Genomic DNA, 22,335 nt, shown 5'->3' with positions numbered 1-22,335 from the left:
GGCAAATTTTTCCACTCACCTGTGATGCCAGCAGAGTAGTGAGTTACCAAGCTGTATCTCCTCGGGTGAACTTCCCGTCTCTCTTGCCACAATGTGTATCATCTGGGAAAAATAAAAATAAAAACATTCCAACTTTTATTTTCTTTTTTTCCCTTTATAACTGTCAAATAAGGTGCAGTTGCATCATTCTTTCACTGTAGTACAATTCACTGTGCAATAATAAGATAAGTTGGTTAATGTGGTTAATATGTCTTTAACTTTTTGTCATTCAGGATGGTGATGAGTCATCTCCAATTCTAACAAGTCCTGAAATTGTTAAGATTCCAGATCCCCAGATGTCTATGGTAAGCATGCTCCATGTAATGCCATCTGTATTTTTGTTGAACTTTTCATAGAGATGAAAGCTTGCTGTCTTGAATACTTTAAAATTCCAGTGGAAAGATGTATTTGACCAGTTGAGAAGTATCAGTGGTTTTGAATTTTATAATCTCTTTTTCTACTGCTGCTAGTTTAAAATAAAGAATTGATTTAATGCTTATGTTCATCTACTCCTTTCCTTACTTAATGTGCTTGCTTCTGACGTGTATGTAAGAAAGCAAAGAAGGGGGACTGTTGGCAAAAAAGGTCAGAGGGTGGGAATGTAAGGTAAGAGGGAGCTGAAGAAGAGAAAAGTAGAATTTAGAGGCTGGTGCAGTAACTCTTGGTCATTTCATCTGTTAAAATATTTTCTCCCTACACTCTCTTGTATGTTGTCTTTCATGTAGACAGTGCCTAAATACAGTTCTAGAAAAGATTTCCATTATTGTGGATGCCAATTCAGTGGGACTGGTATTGGCAGCTTTGGGAACCTTAATGTAAGTGGGCTTGTACTGGCAACACTGTTTGAGCACCTTGTAATCTAACACTGCAAGAGCAAGTCTGACAATGCTGGAAACTGCCTTGGCTGCTGAAATCTGGTTGGCACTGTGGCTCCTATTGTGTCTCCTACTGTTTCTAACATGGTATTAACAGTGGGACAAGTTTTTGAGATGTTTTTCTTGCATACAAAGCTTTATGCTGCAAACATCATCCTGAAGAGATGTTTTTGAAGTGTCTAGCACGTTTGAGTGCTGTCAATCACGTATGTGTTGACTGAAATGCTTACATTTTGCAGCAATTCACCAGAAGGCAAGGTAGAGTTTGTTAACTGTGTGAAGTCATAAACCAAAACAAACCCTCAAAAATCCCGACAACCCTTCACCTAGTAAAAGCAGTTTTTTGTAAAACCAACAAACAAAAGGCCAGAAGGCGCTGTAGTTTTAGATGTGAATTTTAACTGCCATGCGTTTTCCAAGAGGCTGGTGATCTTCACTAGATGGTTTCATTTCAGTAGTAATTTTCTTTGACTAAGTATTTATAAATACTGACTTACCCTCTGCGTTTAGGAGAACTTAGTAGAAAGCAAACATCACAAGCTTGCTCGAAGTTTAAGAAGTGGACCTTCTGATCATGACCTGAAGCCTAATGCAACTACACGAGATCAGCTTAATGTAAGTCAGACATATGATGCCTAAATTCAGTTTTATTAGGTAGGTTAGTGATAATATATTTGATAATATATTGTTAGTCATAATATATTTAATTGATGGCAAGTTAATTTCAGTTTATAGAAAACCATTAACAATGAAATGCTGTTAAGTGTTTGTTACAAAGGCTTAGTTAGAAGGGTCCAGCTCAGAAAGGAACAGAAGGTACTTGCTAATTTTTTTGTAAAACAGTTTTGTGTGGGTCAAAATGTGTCTTTTGTATGTACCATGTAGGTGTGAATGGTAGTCTTAAAGTAACTGCGTATGTTTACCTTCACTGCTAGTTCAATCAAACACATAGCTGAGGAGCATCACCTCGATAGCATGAGAACTTTGTGTTGTTGGAAAGCTCTTTTTTTATCCCCTGGCTGTTTTTGTGTGTTGTCAGCGTTGAGCTTTGTCACTGTATACTCCGTTAACTTGGTGCTTATTTGCCTGTTGATGTTTATAAACTCACTTTCTGACCATGTATCTAATAGATCATAGTGAGTTATCCACCGACAAAACAGCTAACGTACGAGGAACAGGATTTGGTTTGGAAATTCAGATATTACCTTACTCATCAGGAGAAGGTAAGTTGAATCACAGAATGTTTTGTGTTGGGAGAGACCTTAAAGATCATCTAATAATGATCTAGAATTGTTTGATAAAACTACTTAGTGCAAGAAGAGCATCATCTGTCAATCTTTCTACAACATCCTGTCCTTGCAGACATACAGAGCTTCAATGTCGTAGAAGCTAGTCAAGATTATTCTATTTTTTCTGTAATGTTACTGTTTTAAAAATTAGTGACTGAAAATGTTCCCATTAAATCATGTGAACTGGTTATTACTGCAGTAGTCTTTCTACAAACACTGACTGTCAGCTTAAAATGCCAGTTTTGGCAGTTTTGACTTCAGCAGAAAAAATTACTGAAGAGGAGCTTCTTCATCCTTTTTAGACAAAGGTTAGCATTACCAGAGTAAGGAGCAGCACACTGAAAACCTAGAGTAAATTGAATAACAAAATAATCCCTCATCAGTGGACTTTTTTTATGTAGTGGTAGTTGTGATAGAACAGTAACAATTATTTTTACATTTTCTTTGGATAACTCAGCTACTGTTTTTTGGGACATATTAAAACAACTCAATATTGTATTGTCACTTATATCAACAAGGTCTGTGCTTTTCTAAATATAATCTGAATCTAGTTCTACCTTAATGAAAAACATTAATTTTTGAAATAATTTGTTTAGTCTGACGTTTTACTGATTAATTGTCCCATCTCTTTCTGTTTAGGCCCTGACAAAATTCTTAAAATGTGTCAACTGGGATCTACCACAAGAGGCAAAGCAAGCCCTGGAGCTGCTGGGCAAGTGGAAGCCCATGGATGTGGAAGACTCTCTAGAGCTTCTGTCATCCCACTTCACCAACCCAACAGTTCGGCGCTATGCTGTTGCCAGGCTTCAGCAGGCTGATGATGAGGTATTCATTGGTCTGTGGGTGCAGGGAAAAGTCAGCTGGTCTCAGGAGTTTTAGTCTCATTGAGTACTTGAAATGTTTGCTACTTCTCAAGGCATTCAAGGGAGTAATAGTGAAGGAAACACAAAATAATTCACTCTGTTGCTATTTACTGTAAGCTCTCTGAGGAGCAAAGTCTTCACATTATTGAATGTCACTCACTGATAATTGTCTTAGCATGAAGAGCCAGTAATAGCTGGTTTAGTCAAACAAGATAAAACAACCGTTGGTTCTCCCTAGAAACCAGTGATAAATTTTGATTGTTAACCTGCATAGAAGTTCTCTGAACTTAAATAGTCGACTAAAGGATTTTCAGCAAATCCATCTGGTAAAATGAAGCAGTATATTGTTATACGCTTTTGCTAAAGAAAATGAGCAGAAGAGCATCTGTGGAAATAGGGTGTTTCTAGTTGTATACTGATTAGTATATGATAAGCTATGATCTGAGAGTAGAGCCCACATAATAGAATCTGTTAATTTTCAATGATTTATATATTTTGTTTTCTACTGACATTAAAAAAAAAAAAAAGCCAGGTTTGAATATATTACCATAACTCTTGAATCCTTGGCAATCAATAGAGTTTAAAATAGGAAGCATAAATATATTTTCTCAAGCCTGCTTCAATAGCCAAGGTCATAGTTCTTTGACTTATAAATGTACCTTTTACAACGTGTTTGAAGGTAGGTAAATGAAGCAACTTGAATAGTAGAGGTAACAAATTCATTTTAAACAGCATGTGATTAAAATTCTGTTCTTCAGTCTACAATAAATCAGATATGTGGTTTTTTCTCTTTGAATCCCTAATTACACAAAGGATTACAATGAAAGTCCATAAGAGCGGAGACAATCTCAGTTCTGGATACCACGGCCCAGAGTTTGTTTGAATTTTCTTCTTGGGAGACACAAACTGAAAGGATTTTTTTTTTGTGGATTCTGGCAACAAGTAGGGCAACTTAGCTAAAGAGAATTTTAAAGTACTAGTTGCACTTAAATATTCACTAAATTAGCATTTACTGTCTTTGAGTAACTAAAAATAGTATGGTGATTCAGTATCTTTTGGGAGTCAAACTGCATCCAACACCAGTTTTTCTGTTATATATTACTTGTTAGGAAGACCTCAGTTTCCGTGTTTACAAGTCACTAAATCCTGACCATGTTTTTCTATAAATTAGAATTTTGAAAACATAGTGGAGTTCTAGTTTGCTTTAACTGACGCCTTTAATTTACTTCCTTTTGTGTTTGTTTTTTTTTTCTTTCCTCCGTAAGGATTTGCTGATGTACCTGCTACAGTTAGTCCAGGCACTGAAATATGAAAATTTTGATGACATAAAGAATGGACTAGAGCCTAGCAAAAGGGACAGTCAAGGTTCAATGTCAGAAACTATGTCAACGTCTGGAACTAGTGCAGAAATAGACAGGTAAGAAGCTTAGACTTCCGGCAGAAAGTCAGAAACATGTAACATTCTAAGCAATTAAATTATTTCTTGGTTTTTTGAGACCTTTGTGTATTCAACCCATTATTTTATAATCTGAAGCAGTGACAGAAAAAGAAAATTAATGTGCTTCCTGATTACAGATAGTTTACAGAGCAAACATTCCTAATCTTGAAGTTGTGACCTTTACTACAGAAAAGGAAGACAACTTCTGGAGAGCAGGAAAAACGTTGTTACTTCCTTCTGCAAAAGTTAGGATGTCTTCAGTGAAGTTCTACTTTAATTCACAGAACGCGTATCTAAATTTCAGTCAGTCTGAAATGGAAAGAAATTTCATCCTACTCCTGCAGAAGGTGGTATAGGGAAAGACCTGGGGAATCGTGCTTCTTGTTCTTACAGGAATGCAAAAGAAAGACTGAGATATCTAATTAATAAAGTATTAAGCAAAGTGTAAACCAACCTAGTTAACCAAAGTCTCCTGTGAATATCTATTACAAATTGCCAGGATTTTTAGTCTTAAGCTTCTCATCATTTGTATCATTAGGGTATATTTTCTGATGTTACAATTCTGCAGCTTTTCATTGATCTTGCTGCAAAGCTCTAGAGTGAGTATCTCGGAATATATGGTGTATTTTGAGGCTGCCATGATACTTAGACATTAGTAGAGCTATTTACTTACTTCCTTTCAGGTAAATTTACTCTCTGAAAATTTTGCCTTGCAAATATTTCATTTGTCTGCTCTGTTATGTGTAGCTGCATTCCAGAGACGAGTGCTTGCAGGTGTTGTGTATTAGCAGCTTCATCTTAAGCACTTTTGACAACAGCTTCTCCTGAAAATGCAGATCTGTTAAATTCTTATCCATGTCTGCTTATTTTGTATGGAAGATGAAACAAAATGCAAAGTTTGATGTAAGTGAATATCCTTCGCAGCCATAAACTGTATACAGACACAGACAGATTTTTGCTGTTTTCAGGAACTGCAGCTGTCAAAGTTGCTGTTTAGCAGTTTGTTCTGAAACAGGGTTGGAATGCTACCTTCAAAGATACTTCTCTTTCAGTTTTCTGAATTTATATGCTGTGGAAGTGAAATTCATTGTTGTTTCCAGGCATGCTCCCTGGCCCCCAAGCAAGAACTTTGAATCATGCCAATTACATGCTTTCCTTTGTGTAGTTCCCAGATTATGAGTCCTATTCCACCTGTCTCCTCTCCACCTCTTACTTCTAAGACAAAAGAGCTTGCAGAAAATGAAAACCTTGATGTAAGTCAGATTTACCGTGTATTTTTGATACTTTTTGTTGACCTGGTACTGTTTCTAACTTTCATTAGTGAATATTTTGGTCTTTCTCCAGTATCATGCTGAATATTTAAAGTGCCCAAAGAATATAAATGTAAACTAGATGCCAAGAAAATAGCAATACAGGCCATCTGTTTCTGTACATGGTCACACTATCTGAAACTGGGGAACTGGGCATTGAATTTTTCATAAAATGAAAGTCCTCTTCTTTGAAGGAGAAAATTACTGCAAAGGCTACCACATACTTATCAAAAATTGACGCTGTGTTCAAGGTGTTGTAAAGCAGGTTTTTTTAATGGAAAACAGTTATCCAAATGTTTTAGTCTCTGCAGTCTCTTCTTCTGTAGCCATATTCTTTGGCATGTCATCTTTTTTGAACCTGAGACACTATGTTGATTTATTTCTGCAAAGGATTATTCTCAGTTTAAACCACAAAATGAGAATAGTAATAGAAATGGGACTGGACGGAGGGAAAGATAAAAGGTATAAAAAGTTTGAGGGAGTCTGAGTTTAATATGATATGGAGATTAATTGGCTTTTGAACTAAAGACCTATTCCCTGTTGCAAATTGTCCTATTTGAGTCTCAGTACTGCATAGAAAATAAACCTCAAACTGAACATATTGGTAAAGATACACAGATTTCTTGTTAGTTGAAATATTAAACCTTAAAAAAGCAGCTAAATGCTATGTAACCTCTACATTTTTTTTTCTTAAAATGTAGAACATCTTCAAGATTTTTAGATTCTCTGGGTGCAAAACAGAGTAGGAAATTTCTTTTGGCATTGAATTTTACAGAAAGGGATAATTGCATAAGAGAAAAGTAACATAAATAGAAATTTTACATTAAAGGTTTATTTTTGGAGAACACCATGTACTTTTGAAATGTTGGTAAATATATTACTGGAGTAGCAGACCATTTTTTCCTTCTAATGGTGTTGATGGATTTGAAGTAATATTAAAACTAATTTGATTTGCATATTAGGTTGGGTCATATTCTGATTTTATAAGGGAATATATCTCTCAAAACTCCCTTATATTTATTTGGGATTTTTTCTAAAGTTTGTCTCTCAAGTGCTTGGGACTTCTTTATAACTTAATTTTGCTCTTCTTAAATCTCTTCTAGCAAGACCTTTGCACTTTCTTGATATCACGAGCATGTAAAAATTCCACATTGGCAAACTACTTGTACTGGTATGTTGGAAATGGTTTATTGTTGTTACCAATGGTTATTTATTCATACTGTATCAATATGTAATTGAAATCAAAGTAAAATGCCCAGAGGGATGCTCAGCAAAAGATGACCTGTCTAGAGAACTAGAGAATATCAGTTTCTCTTAATATAATAATATGTGTATAATAATATGCATTTGGACATTATAGTTATTAAAAGGAGGTTTTTTAAATGCAAAAATATCCTTTACTGCTAGACAAAGAAAGGTAATGTCTTGGGAATTAAGTACAGCATTACAAGAAACAGCCCAATTACAGGCTGTAAGTTGTCATTCAAATTGTTTATGGTGCTGGGAAGGAGATAAAGTTCATCTTCTGCTCTGCTTCTCTATTTGGTTTGTGTTTATGGTTTTGACAGTGTTGGGTAGAACACTGAAGTTATGCACTTCAGTATTAATCAAGAGTGTATTTTATGAAGATTCATAAAGCACTAATTTTTTTGTTCTAAGTTGTTGGGTTTTTTGGATTCCATTTGTGGTTATTCCATGAGCACAAACAAAATGTCATTGCAGATGTATGCTTTCTTAAGGGGGAACTGTAGCTGTGAATAGTTCATTTAGACAGTGGAGACGTAGGATTACTTATCTGAGGATCTTGTGTCACCTCACTGGTTTAGGAATTAAATTAGATGCCTAAACTAGTCGTCTGAAAGCCTTCTGAGTAAAAATTTGGAGATAGAAGTTACCTCATTTGAAGGAAGCTGAGATGAGTAGAGCTGTGCTCTGTGTGTGTGTGCGTATCAAAGTACATATGCACAGCACACAAAGCTATTTACTTGTATATACACATGCATTTTAAAAGTGAGAGCTTATGTGCCTTTTACATGGCTAAATCCAAGGCACATGATTCTCATTTGTATCCTCTGTAGCTGCATCTAGTAATTAAAAATACTAATATACATGATCCTATGTTAATGTATTAAGAGCGTTAACCACAGAGAAGTTGTGAATTAGGAATGCGACATAAACATAGCAGATTGTTCTTACAACATTCTTACAAGAATTCTACAACCTATCCTGAGAGAGACTCCATTTATAAATGTAATTTCTAACTTTTATTATTTCATTATTTTTTTACTAGCTTGAGTTTGAAGACATTTAAGTCCATGATTTATGTACACTTGCGAAGAGTAGTTAGTTCTGTTGCTGTGGCCAAAGATAGTGTTTGGCTTGAGTAAAAAAAAATGCTGTTAAATTCAAGTAACTAAAATAATTGCAGTACGAAATGATGTGAGTAGAAACCAAGTGCTTGACCAAATCAAATATTCTTCATTAAGATACATGTTGGTAATCGGTATGTTACCATATTTCTATCACGTTGATAGAAACTGTACACTTACATTTCCACAACATCTCAGATATTCAGGCTACAGAAAGTTCAAACATCCATAACTCTGAAGTTTTTGACTTATGATTTAAAAAAATTTCAACAACACAAACAAAAAAAGCCCACCAAACCAAGAACCCCAGTCAATTTATTCTTAGTTTTCTTTCCAGACATCTCAGTTTCTCAGTGACAAAATACAAATGTCGCAGCCACTGTTTGAGCTGATGTAGCCATAAATCCTCATGGTTCTTGATCAGTTGTATGTTTCAACTATCCAGACACAGCATGCACCTAAAATAATCAATGGAAAAAGTACAATAACCCTTGAAAATCAAACCTTCTGCTCAGTCACTTGTCACTGTAGAGCTATCCTGTACTTTAACAGCAGCCTCAGAAGTCAGTGCTACTGCTTTTTCTGTCTCCTCTGTGGACGTGTGAGACACCTATCCAAGTATGAAGCATTACTCTTAGTCCTTATTTTAAGATAACTTTGAGAGACTGTCTGGGGCCTTTTAACAAATGAAGATAAAGGTGGCATGTTTCAATTCATTACTTCTAGTGTTCCATGACGTTTAGGTGTACAGATTTTATAAATATGGACTTATTTTCATGCATGTATTCATGTATAATAGTATATTAGCCAAGTCCTAGAGGGAATCTTTAGTTACAGATTCCATGAGATAATACACATGGAAAAAATTACCTATGCCTTAATGTATATAATATATTGAGTATTTATAAATAAGCCTAGTCAAATCTGATCATCTGCAAATGACAGACCTCTAATCTTGTCCCATAGTCATTCAGTGGCAAAGAGATTCTGCACAATTATATAAGGAGAGGGTAATTCCAGCTGCCAGTGCAAAGTCTGAGTCCAGTTATTGAATGTGTCACTTCCTTGAATGAGGGAGGCACTTTTAAATCTGAATGCAGTGTTTGCAAATCGACTGACTTGCTAATTTCTTATTTTTTTTTCACTAATGTTTATTATATTATATGTTTCTACTTTTATTATATGTTTATTAAAAGTTTTTAATTGGTAGTACCGGGAGAAATATTGACCAACAGAAAGACCTTTAATGCAGAGCTACTTTTTGCTTGTCAGTGCTGCAAAAAGAAATAAGCACAAAAGCATACCAAGTGACTTCTTAATGTCAAAACATAAATTCAGTATAACTGTCCCAAATTGTACTGTTTAAATCTTGTACCTGATTGGTAATTTTATAAATGGAAACTTACTTTGAAATGTAGACTTTTCAGAGCTGCTTTAGGGGCAACACCTGGCTCTTCCACCACTGCTAATAGTAAAACAGGGCACAGGTAGTGTGAGATTCTCGTTGGTCTTGCAGGTGTCCTTGAGTAGGAAGTTTTCAACCACTGTATAGAGGGTGTTAGTACAGTGGAAAACCTACTCCTCTTGTTGTACTGTTTGGTTGGAGTGTTCATATTGTTTGAATTTCAGACTTGTCCTGTTTGACTGATGGCACTCTACTGTAAGTGAAATATCTCAGCAACTTTACAGGCTCTCCTGATCCAAGTGGGAATTTGGGACTATGCAATTTTGAAGGGTTCACCTGTCAGTTGAACTAGAGATCTCATTCCAAGATCGACTTTATTTTTAGTTCCAGGTCTATAATACAGAGCTAATGTGTTTCACACAAATTGTGTAGGACAGGAGTACAGCATAACTTGGGTTGTTTTTATACTGCAGGTATGTAATAGTGGAGTGTGAAGACCAAGACACTCAGCAGAGGGACCCAAAGACTCACGAAATGTACTTAAATGTGATGAGAAGATTCAGTCAGGCTTTGCTGAAGGTAATGCTTCTGTGTAAGGAAATATGTGGTGGTTTCAGGTAGTCCTTTCTTAAAAAGGCAGAGGTGTCTAAGAGGATGAGACTTTTATTTTGTGTCGTATGTATTGAAATTTTATAAAAGCTTCTGCTTTTGCTTGAATTTTGAATTTGTAGCAAAACTAAAGAAACTACCGAAAAGGAAAAGAACAGATATGGAGAACACTTCTTTCTTGTTGCTTGTTCCTGGTGGTAACGTACTGTTTCTAAAATCCTCTGCCTTATTATGGGTCTAAAACCCTCTAAAAGCCTTGTGTAATCAAGCTGGTTTATTTACTGTTTCTTTATTGGAGACACTTGTCCTTGAAGTAAAAATGGAGAGACCGATTTGTTGAATTCACAAGCAGTGCTTGCTGTTCTGTGTGTCGGCAGCAGAGGGTGCTGGAGCAGCGGGGAAGAATAGCTAAAACAAAGCCGAAAAACCTTCTGTGAATTGGAAGTTATAATTTATAGCAAATGTGCAGTCTGTCCTGATTTTCATATATCTCACACTTCATATTATTTCCAGTTTTAGGGGCGTTACTTCAATCTGACTCTTACGCTTCATAAGAATATTCCACACTTATCCTTACTATCTTACTTTGGCTGTGTGAATAGGTTTGTCATGCATGACTGTTCACCACTGAAGTTGTGGATGCAAATTGAAGTGCACTGTTAGGTCAGATAATTGATTGCCACCTGCAGTGACTCTGATTGTGTTTTACAGAAAATACCTTTTGAATTGACAGGAAATTGATCGTTATTCACTTAGCTCTTAAAAGCACAAAGGTCTAAGAACAAAGGAATAATTTCTAGATAAAATAATTATGGAACAAGGAGCTAATTCTGTTTCTTTTCATTCTCTTAGGGTGATAAGTCTGTCAGGGTTATGCGCTCGCTGTTGGCAGCCCAGCAGACGTTTGTGGACCGGCTGGTTCATGTAATGAAAGCAGTGCAGCGTGAAAGTGGGAACCGCAAGAAGAAGGTAACTAAAAGCTTGGAAAACCTACCTGTGGCTTGAATCTGACAATGAGAATGTTAGCTTTTCATTAAAAATTCTTAGCACTGAGATTTATAACAGGTGTCCATTGTCCTGTAATAATTTTGCTTAATGATAAACAAACTTTGTAGAGGTTTCAGTGGGCCAAAGTTCCGAAGTGTTCTAAAAGTTTGTAGATGAAGAACAGAAGAGGCCCTTGAGAACACTCTTGGGTACTTTGGCAGAAGAGGGATGTGAGGATAATTTAATAGCTGATAATACAACAGTGAACAAGCTGTGGGGGACATGGGAAGGTAACAGAGGTTATTGTGATGTATTGTGTGGGGATACATAGTGAAATTTAGTTAGCAGCTGTATCTGTATTTTTTAAAATTGCTTGACTATATAAACACTAGATAGAATATCTCCTTTCTTATTCAGATTACTACAAATAGAGAATTTTTATTTCCCTGGATTTTATGAGCGAAAGCTTGATTTTTGGACATATAAAGAATTGAATAAATTGAATATTTGTTAATAATGCATCCTTTCTTTTACATGCCTAGTATGTGTTTTATGTTTTGTAGGTTTTTTTCTTAAACAATTTTTCATTCTTTTAGAATGAGAGGCTTCAGGCATTGTTAGCTGATAATGAAAAGATGAATTTAGCAGATATGGAACTTATTCCACTTCCTCTGGAACCTCAGGTGAAAATTAAAGGAATAATCCCTGAAAAAGCCACACTCTTCAAGGTAAGTGAGATCTTCTGAATAACTGAAATACAAACCAGTCTTGTGACATCAGTTGAAAGATTTAAAGGGACAGACATAGTTGAGGCAAAATGTAACTGTAGCATGCTCTGAAAGTGATTAAACAGCTCTTTATGTTCTTTTTTTTTTTTCAAGTTCTAAACTTAAAAGCAGCTTTTATAAGACTGATACAGATTATGAAGTTCAGAATTTCCCAGAACTTTCTTCCTATGTTCAACAGGAATACTTAGGATCAAAATGATGCAAATCAAGGCAGATGTGCCACCTCTCAGCTACATGTGCATGTCTGTTCCATTACAAAATATAACTTAAATTCATGGGCAGCAATAAGCAATAAAGTGGTCTTGTCCTGCAGTTGCAGTAAGCTGACAGGTAGATCCTGTATCCCTACAGTTGGTAATTCCTTAAACCAATCTGTAGCAACTGCTTGTGATCATGTGGCCATCCCTTAATCTTAACAGCCAATGTACTGCTGAAAGGCTGGGGTTGTTTTGTTTATTATACTACTTCAAATGTAAGTTAATACCTGTGGTGTAAGTTATTAACTGTGGTCACAGTGATGTAGGGCCTCTTTACAAATTTGGTTTCAATTCATAGAGGTGACTGTAATCTAATTTTAAGATGACCAAAATATGCTTTACAAGCTGGACTTATGTCCAGGAGGCATTCTCTGCCAGTTAAAAAAACATACAAGCTGCTGCGACAGCCAGCATCTCTACTGGGTCCTGAATTTATTATGATCAGTAGTTTTAGCAGGCTGCTTGTTGGCTGTGATATGATTTGTGTTTACTTAAAATCGGAATATTTTTGCATAGTTTTCTACCAGATTTAGCTTGCTTCTTTAGCTACCTGTTAGTCTCTTTGAAGGGTATGCATGCTCCTGCACCTTTGATTGGAGGCAACATTGGAAAGATTTTGTCAGGAAAGCAACGTTTTGCAGATTTGAGTCAGCATTTTTTGTGAATGTGATTTAAAGCTTGAGGAAAGAATGTGGACAAAAAGATTGCTGGAACAGCATCTAAATGTTTCCTATCAATAATAACAGCTGAAGTTGTTCAGAGCAAACTTGAATCAGTCTTTTGTATATTGGTCTCGTGTAGCAATGCAAAGACTTTAGGACCAAAACCATAAGCTTGTTTCAAAATCATATATTTTTTCTTCTCCTGATTCTAAAAGGTTACAGATTTCCATTTAATATCCCACTCTGTGCTGTGGGATAAAAAAACCAAACAGACCTAAAAAGGGAAGAATGACTAATTTCTGGTGCCGTGGACATTACGTGTTAGCTTTTGTAGGACTACGTAAAGAATAATTTTGCCTTTATTTATGGAACTTAATAGTTTTGAAATATTAACTGTATAGGAAAATCTAATCTAACTACTCAGTATTAAACCCTGTATCCTCAATTATTTTTGTTTGTTTTGGTTTGGAGGGAAGTGACTTGGTCAGTTGCAGTGGATTATATCCTTCATGTAGGTAATTGATCCTCTTCAACCCATTTTATGCAGAAAAATATTAAGCAATTAAATGGGCTTTGTCAAACAACAATGTAAAAGGCATTTTTGCTTTTACTAAATAGGTTAAGGAAGCAATTAATTGTTTAAGATGTCTTGCCCCTAGCAATTCTTTGTTGCTTATCCTATAATTGTGTCTCTTCTTATTCTGGACAGTTTAAATTTGTTTTGTTGTGACCTTTTGTATACTGCTTCTTTGTTGATTGGAATTACATGCATACAGAAAAAAAATAGAATACTTCTTTCCTGTTCTACCACCGTCGGAAGTTCAGAGGGGGAATGTATCCTTCATATTCCTTGATTTAAAAAAAGAAGGAAAGCCTTAATGTGTTTTTCTTTTCGAAAATATGGTTAGAATCAGACTTTCGGTAACTGGAAATGGTACACTCTTATCTGTTGAGTCACTACAAGTGCAATATAAAGACTTGTATTTCAGAACTCTGTTGTAGCCATGTGTTCATATGAGCATTGCTGGGAACCAGCTTAGTAGAATATTTCCTTTTCCAGAGTGCATTAATGCCTGCTCAGTTATTCTTCAAGACAGAAGATGGAGGCAAATATCCAGTAATTTTTAAGCATGGTGATGATTTACGTCAAGATCAACTTATTCTTCAGATTATTTCACTCATGGATAAGGTGAGAATTATTAATCGCCATCCTTGACTTTCAGTTTTCATGATTTTCCTTGTCAAAAGCAAGACTGTTAAACACTGTTAATGCAGCTTGTATTGCTAATACATTACAGAGTTCTCAGATCTTAGATGGCTTTTTTCTTTTCATTATAGTCATGCAATTATCCTGTGTAGATTATATTTTTTTTGTTTTTTAAATTGCCATACAAGCTTTCACTCATTATCAGTTTGAGTGAGAAACAGTGGATATCAATGTCCAGTACATATCCTTTCAGAAATGGAATCTGCCTTTCTGTTTAATTCATCTTTGCTTTTTTGTGTTGTTTTGTTTTTTTTTTTTCCAGCTGTTAAGGAAAGAGAATCTAGACTTGAAGCTGACACCCTATAAAGTGCTGGCAACTAGTACGAAACATGGTATGAATACTGTTTTTTCCTAAAAATACAGTATGGAAAAGAAACTTATCCCTATGTTCATAGACAGTGTGTAACAAAACTTGTTGCAGTTCAGGTCCTAAGTGACCACATTATTCCATGGGTCAGTCAGATACCTTCAATAAAAGAAACCTGGTCTGGATTTTGGAGTAGGTGACAATCAGTAGTGTGTCAGTCTTTGTTGGTAGCTTGCTGTGTGATCTCGAACAAATAACACTCATATTTAGGGATGTTTGCATGAAATTGAGGAGAAAAGCAAAACAATATCAAACTTGGCTATGCTTTTAGATACATTCTTGATAAATACTTAGAAAACCATTAAGATTCTTTCTCTTCTCACAAAAACTTGGAACAACAGACCTTTTGCAAGCTAATTTGATGTTAGTAACAAGTTGTTTTAAAACTATTGAAGGCAGAAAATTGGAACATGGGACAAAAATGTGGGGGTTTTTTCTGATGAGAAGCAGTGTGTATTAGCGTTGTCTGTTCATAAACATACATTATAGAGTAACTTGACAGTTTTGTGTGTTGGAAACCTTCTGGTTGTTTTCTGTCACAGGCTTCATGCAGTTTATTCAGTCAGTACCAGTTGCAGAAGTTCTTGCTACTGAGGAAACAATACAGGTATGTGGTGGGCGAATTTTAAGTCGTCTGCTGATCAAACAGTGTAGCTTGCAGGTGTAGATCTTGTACAAAATTCCTTCAGTCTATCAACTAATTTTTTTTATCTGTGGTTAGAATACAAATTATGGCTTGAAACATCAAGAGTATTTACAGCAGATGTTTTGCTTTAAAAATGTATACTTAAATGACTGCTTGAGTATCTTGTGTTCTAAAAGTAACATGATTTAAATAATTAAAGTGCAATTTAGTTGTGAAATTGAAATTCTAACTTTGCTGTAATGATGAATAGGAGATACTTGACACTTTTTTCTGAACTTTTTTGTTTCACAATGTTTGTCATTCATTCATTAGTTTTGATTTGACACCTTGTCAAAGTATGCTGTAACGGTTCTTTTGATGTAACAATTAGTTTGTTCATATTTCTGAAGACTCTTTCCTTGCCATAGTGGATGTTTAGATACTATAACTTGGCTTTGTTAGCAAACTTTCTGTAATTCTCATGGAATTGAGTAGGGATACATAGCAATAGTGGCGCATAAAACTCATGCTAGGTTGAAGCACACCACACAAACCAAGCTAGATCAGCTGGTTGAGATAAATGTAGATAGATAAAAACATACTGAATTGCCATATGAGGTAAATAGCTAGTAAGATTTTTAATGAAAATAGAACATATTTATGTGGATTCGATTTGTCAAAGTACCTGTTTTCAGTTTTTTGTAGTTGATACTGAAGTTTGCATTTGTTTATAGCTCAGTAACAGTGAGCCAAAGCACACTAGCTCCTGGCTCCTAAAAACTACATATATTAAAAATACGGAGCTTAAAATTTTCTTATCATTGGTCATTATCATTTGCTTAACAGATAAGCACATCAAATGCTTATCACTTATAAAAAACACTTGTCATTTATCAACGAGCAGCATAAGTTTATTATCAAGTTGCATAAGTTTATGTAGCTTTCCATTCTGTAAAGGTTATAATAAGCTACAGCTGCACAGTCGATAATCATACAGATCATAAATCTTTTGTAACCTTAAAGTTATCCTTTGTAACCTTAAAAGTGTACTATTCGTAATTTAGTCCATTATGTGTTTTTATAAAACAATATCTTTAGAAATCCCAGATCTTTGTTTCCGAAGCCTAGCCATGATCTTTAGAAATGCTTGTGAAATTGTCATTTTGCAATTACTTGTTACATCAAATTCCAATAGGAAATAGGTGTTTTTGTTGCTGTGGAGACATAAGAAGCAATTGTTCCCGCAAAGAATTATTAATCCAAATAGACAAAACACCAAAACAATGAGGTCTTAGTTTACTGCACTGATCAATGGCAAAATACATTACAGAGCTCAGATTTCCTGTGCTGAGGCATGACAGAATAGCTGGGCATTGTAGGCCAGGGAAATAAAAACTAAATGAACTAGGTGTTGTAAAAGTTTGTTTTACTCCTCCTGTAAATGTTCATTTTGGATTTCACAGCTGTTCTAATAAAGACCAGCATTGTATATCAACATTAACTTTTGAAAAGATTCAAAGCAAGTAATCCAATGCTGGCTGTTAATGCAGATCTGCAGGAAAGAAAAGGTGTTTTGATATTTGAGTGTTACTTACCTTCTATCAACAGTCTTAGAATGACAGTTCATGTTTTAGAATTTCATTGAAATAATTCTTAATTTTTTCATTATGATTTTAGTCACCTGTACACATCCAGGTGGCCACTATGCTCCTCTTAAGTGCTCCTCCTCAGTGCTTGCTTAGATTTTTCTTAATGGAACAAACTTGTGCTTAGGCTTGGATTTAATTTAATTATCTTTTCTCTTAGTCACAAAAAGACCAGTTTTCTTCTGGCTGTGGTTAGGACTGTTTTGGCCCTGTCCACATTTCACAGGAAATGTCAAGTTTTTATTATAATAAATTGGGATATTATAATAGCTTGGGTTTATTTTCTTTTTAAACTCAGTAGCAGCACCTGGTTTTCTTGAGGAATAGGGAAACATATCATGATGAGAAACCTTGTAGGAGACTGTTTCCCAAATGAAGTTACAAAGCAGGACCCTTAATCCTGGTTTAGTTTTTGTTGACCTGGCCTAAACAATTTGCTTGGAAAGTATTGTCACTCATTGATTAGTAACTTTTCAATGCATTGGTAATTTTATGAAACATTTAATAAAGAAAAGTACTTTTCAATTTGTGTGTTGAGTGTAAGAATGTGATGATTGAGACAGAAAATAAGTAAAGATCTTGAGTGGTCGTTAGTTTAACAGATTTTAATAATGGCCATTTGTGGTCTTGGTTCAGATATTTTTTTTCTAAAGATCCAGTTTCATATCATGTGGAATAACTAAATATCTTCATGACATCCTCTCCAGAACTTCTTCAGAAAACATGCACCTAGTGACACTGGCCCTCATGGGATAAGTGCAGAGGTGATGGACACGTATGTTAAGAGCTGTGGTAAGTTACAGTCTTACAGCTGATAACTTTATACCTGAAGTCTAAAGGATGAAGGGGATGAGATATGGAGACATTTCAGTTTAGATGACTGCAAACAGGACACTGTGCATGTACTTGCTGTCAGAATTCCTGGGAAAAGGATCATTTTGAGCCTGGCATGTCATACATGTCCTCTCTTTGTTCTTCTTATAGGTGAGGATAAGTTAAGTACTCTTTGCCTTCCAGCAATAATCTTACCTCTGCCCCCTCTGCATTGTGAGTTGGGGTCTTCATAATGCAGGGAGATCTAAAGCATTTTATATAAGAATTCTTTTGTATTGAAATTTTAATTTGTTTTGAAAACATTAGGGTCTTCAAACTGTTTTGGTTAATGGGTGAAAGTAACAGTTAAAAGAGTTTGCTCTTTATCACTGCCAGACTTACTGCTGGGCTTGTGAATGCTTCTGACGTGAACATTCAGATTCATATCAGTGTCTAATGCTGGTTTACAGTGCCCTTACAATATCTTCAGTTCGAAATATCTACAGTCATTTTGCTCAAAATATTTCAGCTTCCTTTGAAATATCTTAATCCCAATATTGAACCAATTTAGTCTTTTTAGTGTTAAAGATGTAATTGTGTATTAAGAAATTAAAATCTGGTCAGTACTGAGTGAATTTCAAGTGTTTTATTCAAATTTTCTTCATGGTGCTGATAATTTTGCTTATTCTTCACCAAGCACCATTGGTGCCTGAGTCTCTGTGCTATATTTATTACTAGTGAACAAGACCTAAGATAATGTCATATACTTTCTTTAATTGTGTGGAACTTGTTGCTCTCCAGGAAAGGTACTTATATTGATGTTTACAATTTACTTGTTACAGCTGGTTATTGTGTGATTACTTATATCCTTGGAGTTGGAGATAGACATCTGGATAATCTGCTGCTAACAAAAACAGGTAATTCTTTTTAGCAGTATAATTTTGTAGCAGCAGTTGTTTAATTAGTAATGTGTTGGCACTTTTTTGTTCCATTTTCCTTGTGAGTATAACCCACTGAATGTTGTAGATTAGAATATATTTTAAAATGTAAGTTATATTGTCTCTTTTAAGGTAACATTTGATCCAGTGATTAAGAAGAAGATTTCTTAACTAGAGGAAATGAAGGATTTGAAAGCTAAGCTATTCCAACTATTAGAATCAATGCTTTGGGAGGGAGGGAAATGCAAGTGTTTTTGTTGAAAATGAGTTCAGATGTATCTGCATAAATGTCACAAAGTTTTTACAAATAACATTTCTTATAGGAGACTTTTTTTTTCCAATTTTTGTCCTGGGTTTATTTTTACTTGCTTGCTTACTTTTGAACTACAGCTTCCCTAGGAGTTCTGGTGCCTTGAATACCTTCATTACATAGTGATGGAGAGTTGTGGTAGAATGTTTATTATAAAGTGAAATGCTTATTGAATGAGAAACATATAAATAAAAAGTGTTATTTGGAAAAAGAAGCACATCCACACAGGAGGCTTGTTAGTTTTACAGATAAGGCTGAAGCTTGTATTGCTTTGAACAGGCATACTCTCAAAGAGTAGAAAATTAACACTGGGCCTTGATTAGGGTAAAAGGTCTTTCTCTAAGCTCATAATGGAACAACCAAAGGAAGTGTATTTTTCCTTATCTGCTTGAAAATGTGCAAACAGTAGTTTAAAAATGTGTCTTGGGAGGTCTCTGTCATTTGTCAATGGTGATGAATATATATCTTTTCATAACACATTCTTCTTCCTGAAGTAGGAATAGTTTAGTGTTTTGATTTTGGGATAAAATGCATCTTACCTCTGTCTCTGTTAACAAAGAGTAACAGCGCAGTGACTTAGTGGAAGAGTTTAGGGAGTGCAGCAGAGGGCAGTGCACATCCACCATACACCCTGAGCCTGACTGCATGTGCTCTACCACATGCTGAGAGGTTTTGTGAGAAATCCTTGTGTTCCAAATACAACAAAGACTTGCTGCAAAGGCTTGTGTCTTGCTACAGAGAATCCCTTAGCCTTAAGTTGGAAAAAACTGATTTCATTCTTCTCTTGAAGGATCCATGCTCTAAGTACCTTCTTCAAAATTGTATAAGCATCCTTTGTATGTGCATCCTTTCTTGATGATATTTATTTAATGAATTGAAGACTTCCAGTACAGTAAAGAATGCTGGGTACCAGCTGTGGGTTCACGTACTTCTCTTGGATTTATATGGCAATAAATATCATTAACATTTTTTGGCTCTACCTTTCAGTTCCATGAATGTAGCCACATCTCTGTTTGACTCCTTCCGATAGAATTCATGCACCACCTTCTAACATATAGATGTCTATGCTTATAATAGATATAGTATAATTTAAATATTATGCAGTAGTTACTGACATTCATAAAAACCAGGTTGTTTCCTACTCAGTGTTAGGGATGTATTTTTTATGTGACCGTGTCAGTTATCTTGATGAAATAATTTCTGCTGTCTTTCATGACTCTTATGCCTATAGTTCTGGAAACAGAGTGACTTTTTTTAGTAGTCTTGAGCAGGACATCTAAATTTTCAGGTTTTTAAATGCTCTGTATCATTTTACTTCAAGGACAACTGTAGCAGTTTTTTTGGAAAGAGATATGGGAAACTTTCAGGCAAAACATCCTTATGTGTCAGTAATGTTAAAAATTGCAAGAGTGCTTGCATCAGTTTCATAAATGAGTCTTAGCTGGTGACCTGAAGGTCATATTATATAGTCAGTATTGCATAACAGGAATATTTATTTTCTCTGAAAACTTTGAATTTTCTACTTCTTCTGGAGATTAAATACGTTATTAATTGCTCTGTGTTTTAATTTCTTGTTTCCAAATCTTCAGCAGCAAATATTACTGTGTTTTGTAAACAGTAAGACACTTTCGCAGCTGAATGTCCAGTTTTAAGCAATATCAGTGCCTCCTTTTAGGATTACAGACTGGTTTATATGTTGAAGCCAGCATCTGAATCAACAACTAATGTTCCCTTTGTTGCCTTGGAAAGACAAGCTGGGTGGTTGTGAAGTGGGATTGTTATACATAAGGTGCAGCTGTTCAGTTAACTTTCATGGAAGATGCACTAGGCTAGTATGTTGCAATTCATGCCTTCCCCCAAAAACACTTTGTTCTGCATTTGTTCCACTCTCTGATTTTGACTGTAGAGTTGGGATCTAGGTACTGATAAAATACCCAGATATGGGTGTCTTCACGTTTCCTAAACCTTTTAGAAGAGTAAGACATCGGGACAGTCATCAGTAGTGTTTCAACTTTCACAGGGAAGTGTAGTCTCTCTTCCCATTAGAGTTGTCTTAGTAATTTCAACTTGCTTTATAGACATAAAAAGGTTTCCCGAAGGTCCAGGCTGTGTGTGGATATTTCAGGATATCCTAGACATTCAAATGGCTTTCTTGAGTAACCGGGCATGTGGTGTGTCTGACAAGCTAACCCGCCCTAGTGACTGGCCAGCTTCATCTTTCAATAACCCTTAAGGACCTACGTGTAGATTCAAGTTCCCAGTATGCGTTCTCAAAGTACAGGTGCTCTGACCTGAACCATACACCTGAAATTGTTCTGTAGCAGGAGGGCAAATTGCTACATGGATAAAATCAGGTTATATAAGTATCTTCAGAGCAGGTCAAAGACTGAGCAGTCAGAACTTGAAAACCACATTTGGTTTTAGCATCATGTTACATGTGCTATCATGTGTTGATAGGTGAAAGGGCAGTACTGTCGTCTGATGTAACGCTTAGAGGTAGAGCTGTGGTCTGTCTCCAGTGTGAAGTGCCCCAATGACATCAGATTTATTCTTCAGTCTTGGTTAGAAAGGGTTGCCAGGTAAGACAGCAGGGACCTAAACAGATCCACATATGAGCTGACACCATGTGTTTGTATTTCCAGATGGTCAAAACCATGTATCCTAAAGCAGGTTTGAAGATTACAAAAATGGAAGAACTGTGGGATTCAGACCTTCCCTCTATATCAGTGTTTAGATAAGCACATTGTTAAATCTGTTTATTAATGGTGCAAACTACTATAGTATGTAAAATGTAGTAGAATTTTTAAATGTGTTTTCAAATGTTACTGATCTTGATAGGGGAAAATCCTTATATAAAAAAAAAAACAACAAACTAACATATACTTTTATCATGTAGATTCTCCGTGCAACTCCATTTTCTGTGATGCTTATTGCAAAAAGACCATAGCTCTTAGCAGTTGATCTGCTAAAACTTTTTCTCTTTTAGGTATCTTGAACAGTCTTTCCCATTTAACAATATACATAGAACATAGTTTTTTTCATGTAATATGGAATTTTTTCTTAATTTATCGAGCGTATTTTGAGAATGGACAGCTTGAGGGGAGAAGTTGGAAGTTACAATCCTGAGGACAAGCTGAGCTCTTATCGATCATATGGATGACAGCGATAAGCTTTACCCCCAGCTCTTGCTGCATAATAACTTTAAAACCTGTATCCTGAATAAGTCATTAAAAACTCGTGTTACTTTCACTTTTGTGAAGTCTTGGAAAAATTGTAACATGCTGATGATGAAAATGATGACAATAAATTAGGAATTCTGATTTTTGTCATCATGGCAATGCTCTGTTAACAAAAAGGCAAGATTTTGACAGTAATGTCAGAATTTGCTGGGAAAGCCAGAAAACCACCCCGTCCATCCAACCGTTTTCATCGGAGGAGTTTTTATGCGATTGTTTCAAGTTTAAAAATAGGAATTCAG

General features: G+C 35.5%; 1 protein-coding gene across 1 annotated transcript in view; it reads left to right on the top strand.

The window, feature by feature from the left end:
• The window catches only part of PIK3C3 (phosphatidylinositol 3-kinase catalytic subunit type 3), a 66,643-nt gene that overhangs the window by 18,056 nt on the left and 26,252 nt on the right, over positions 1-22,335 (top strand). Inside the window, exons 7-21 of the mRNA XM_032675189.1 lie at positions 273-344; positions 1,425-1,529; positions 2,045-2,137; positions 2,843-3,028; positions 4,332-4,483; positions 5,670-5,757; positions 6,918-6,985; positions 10,062-10,167; positions 11,050-11,166; positions 11,781-11,912; positions 13,952-14,080; positions 14,421-14,490; positions 15,068-15,132; positions 17,504-17,588; positions 18,452-18,526. Coding sequence (XP_032531080.1) covers positions 273-344; positions 1,425-1,529; positions 2,045-2,137; positions 2,843-3,028; positions 4,332-4,483; positions 5,670-5,757; positions 6,918-6,985; positions 10,062-10,167; positions 11,050-11,166; positions 11,781-11,912; positions 13,952-14,080; positions 14,421-14,490; positions 15,068-15,132; positions 17,504-17,588; positions 18,452-18,526 — 1,543 coding nt within the window. The remainder of the gene's footprint in view (positions 1-272; positions 345-1,424; positions 1,530-2,044; positions 2,138-2,842; positions 3,029-4,331; positions 4,484-5,669; positions 5,758-6,917; positions 6,986-10,061; positions 10,168-11,049; positions 11,167-11,780; positions 11,913-13,951; positions 14,081-14,420; positions 14,491-15,067; positions 15,133-17,503; positions 17,589-18,451; positions 18,527-22,335) is intronic.

The sequence above is a fragment of the Chiroxiphia lanceolata genome, chromosome Z (assembly GCF_009829145.1).
Source record: "Chiroxiphia lanceolata isolate bChiLan1 chromosome Z, bChiLan1.pri, whole genome shotgun sequence".
In the NCBI taxonomy this organism is placed as follows: Eukaryota; Metazoa; Chordata; class Aves; order Passeriformes; family Pipridae; genus Chiroxiphia; species Chiroxiphia lanceolata.
The sequence above is the reverse complement of the archived record's forward strand: the minus strand, read 5'-3'. Positions and strand labels throughout refer to the sequence as shown.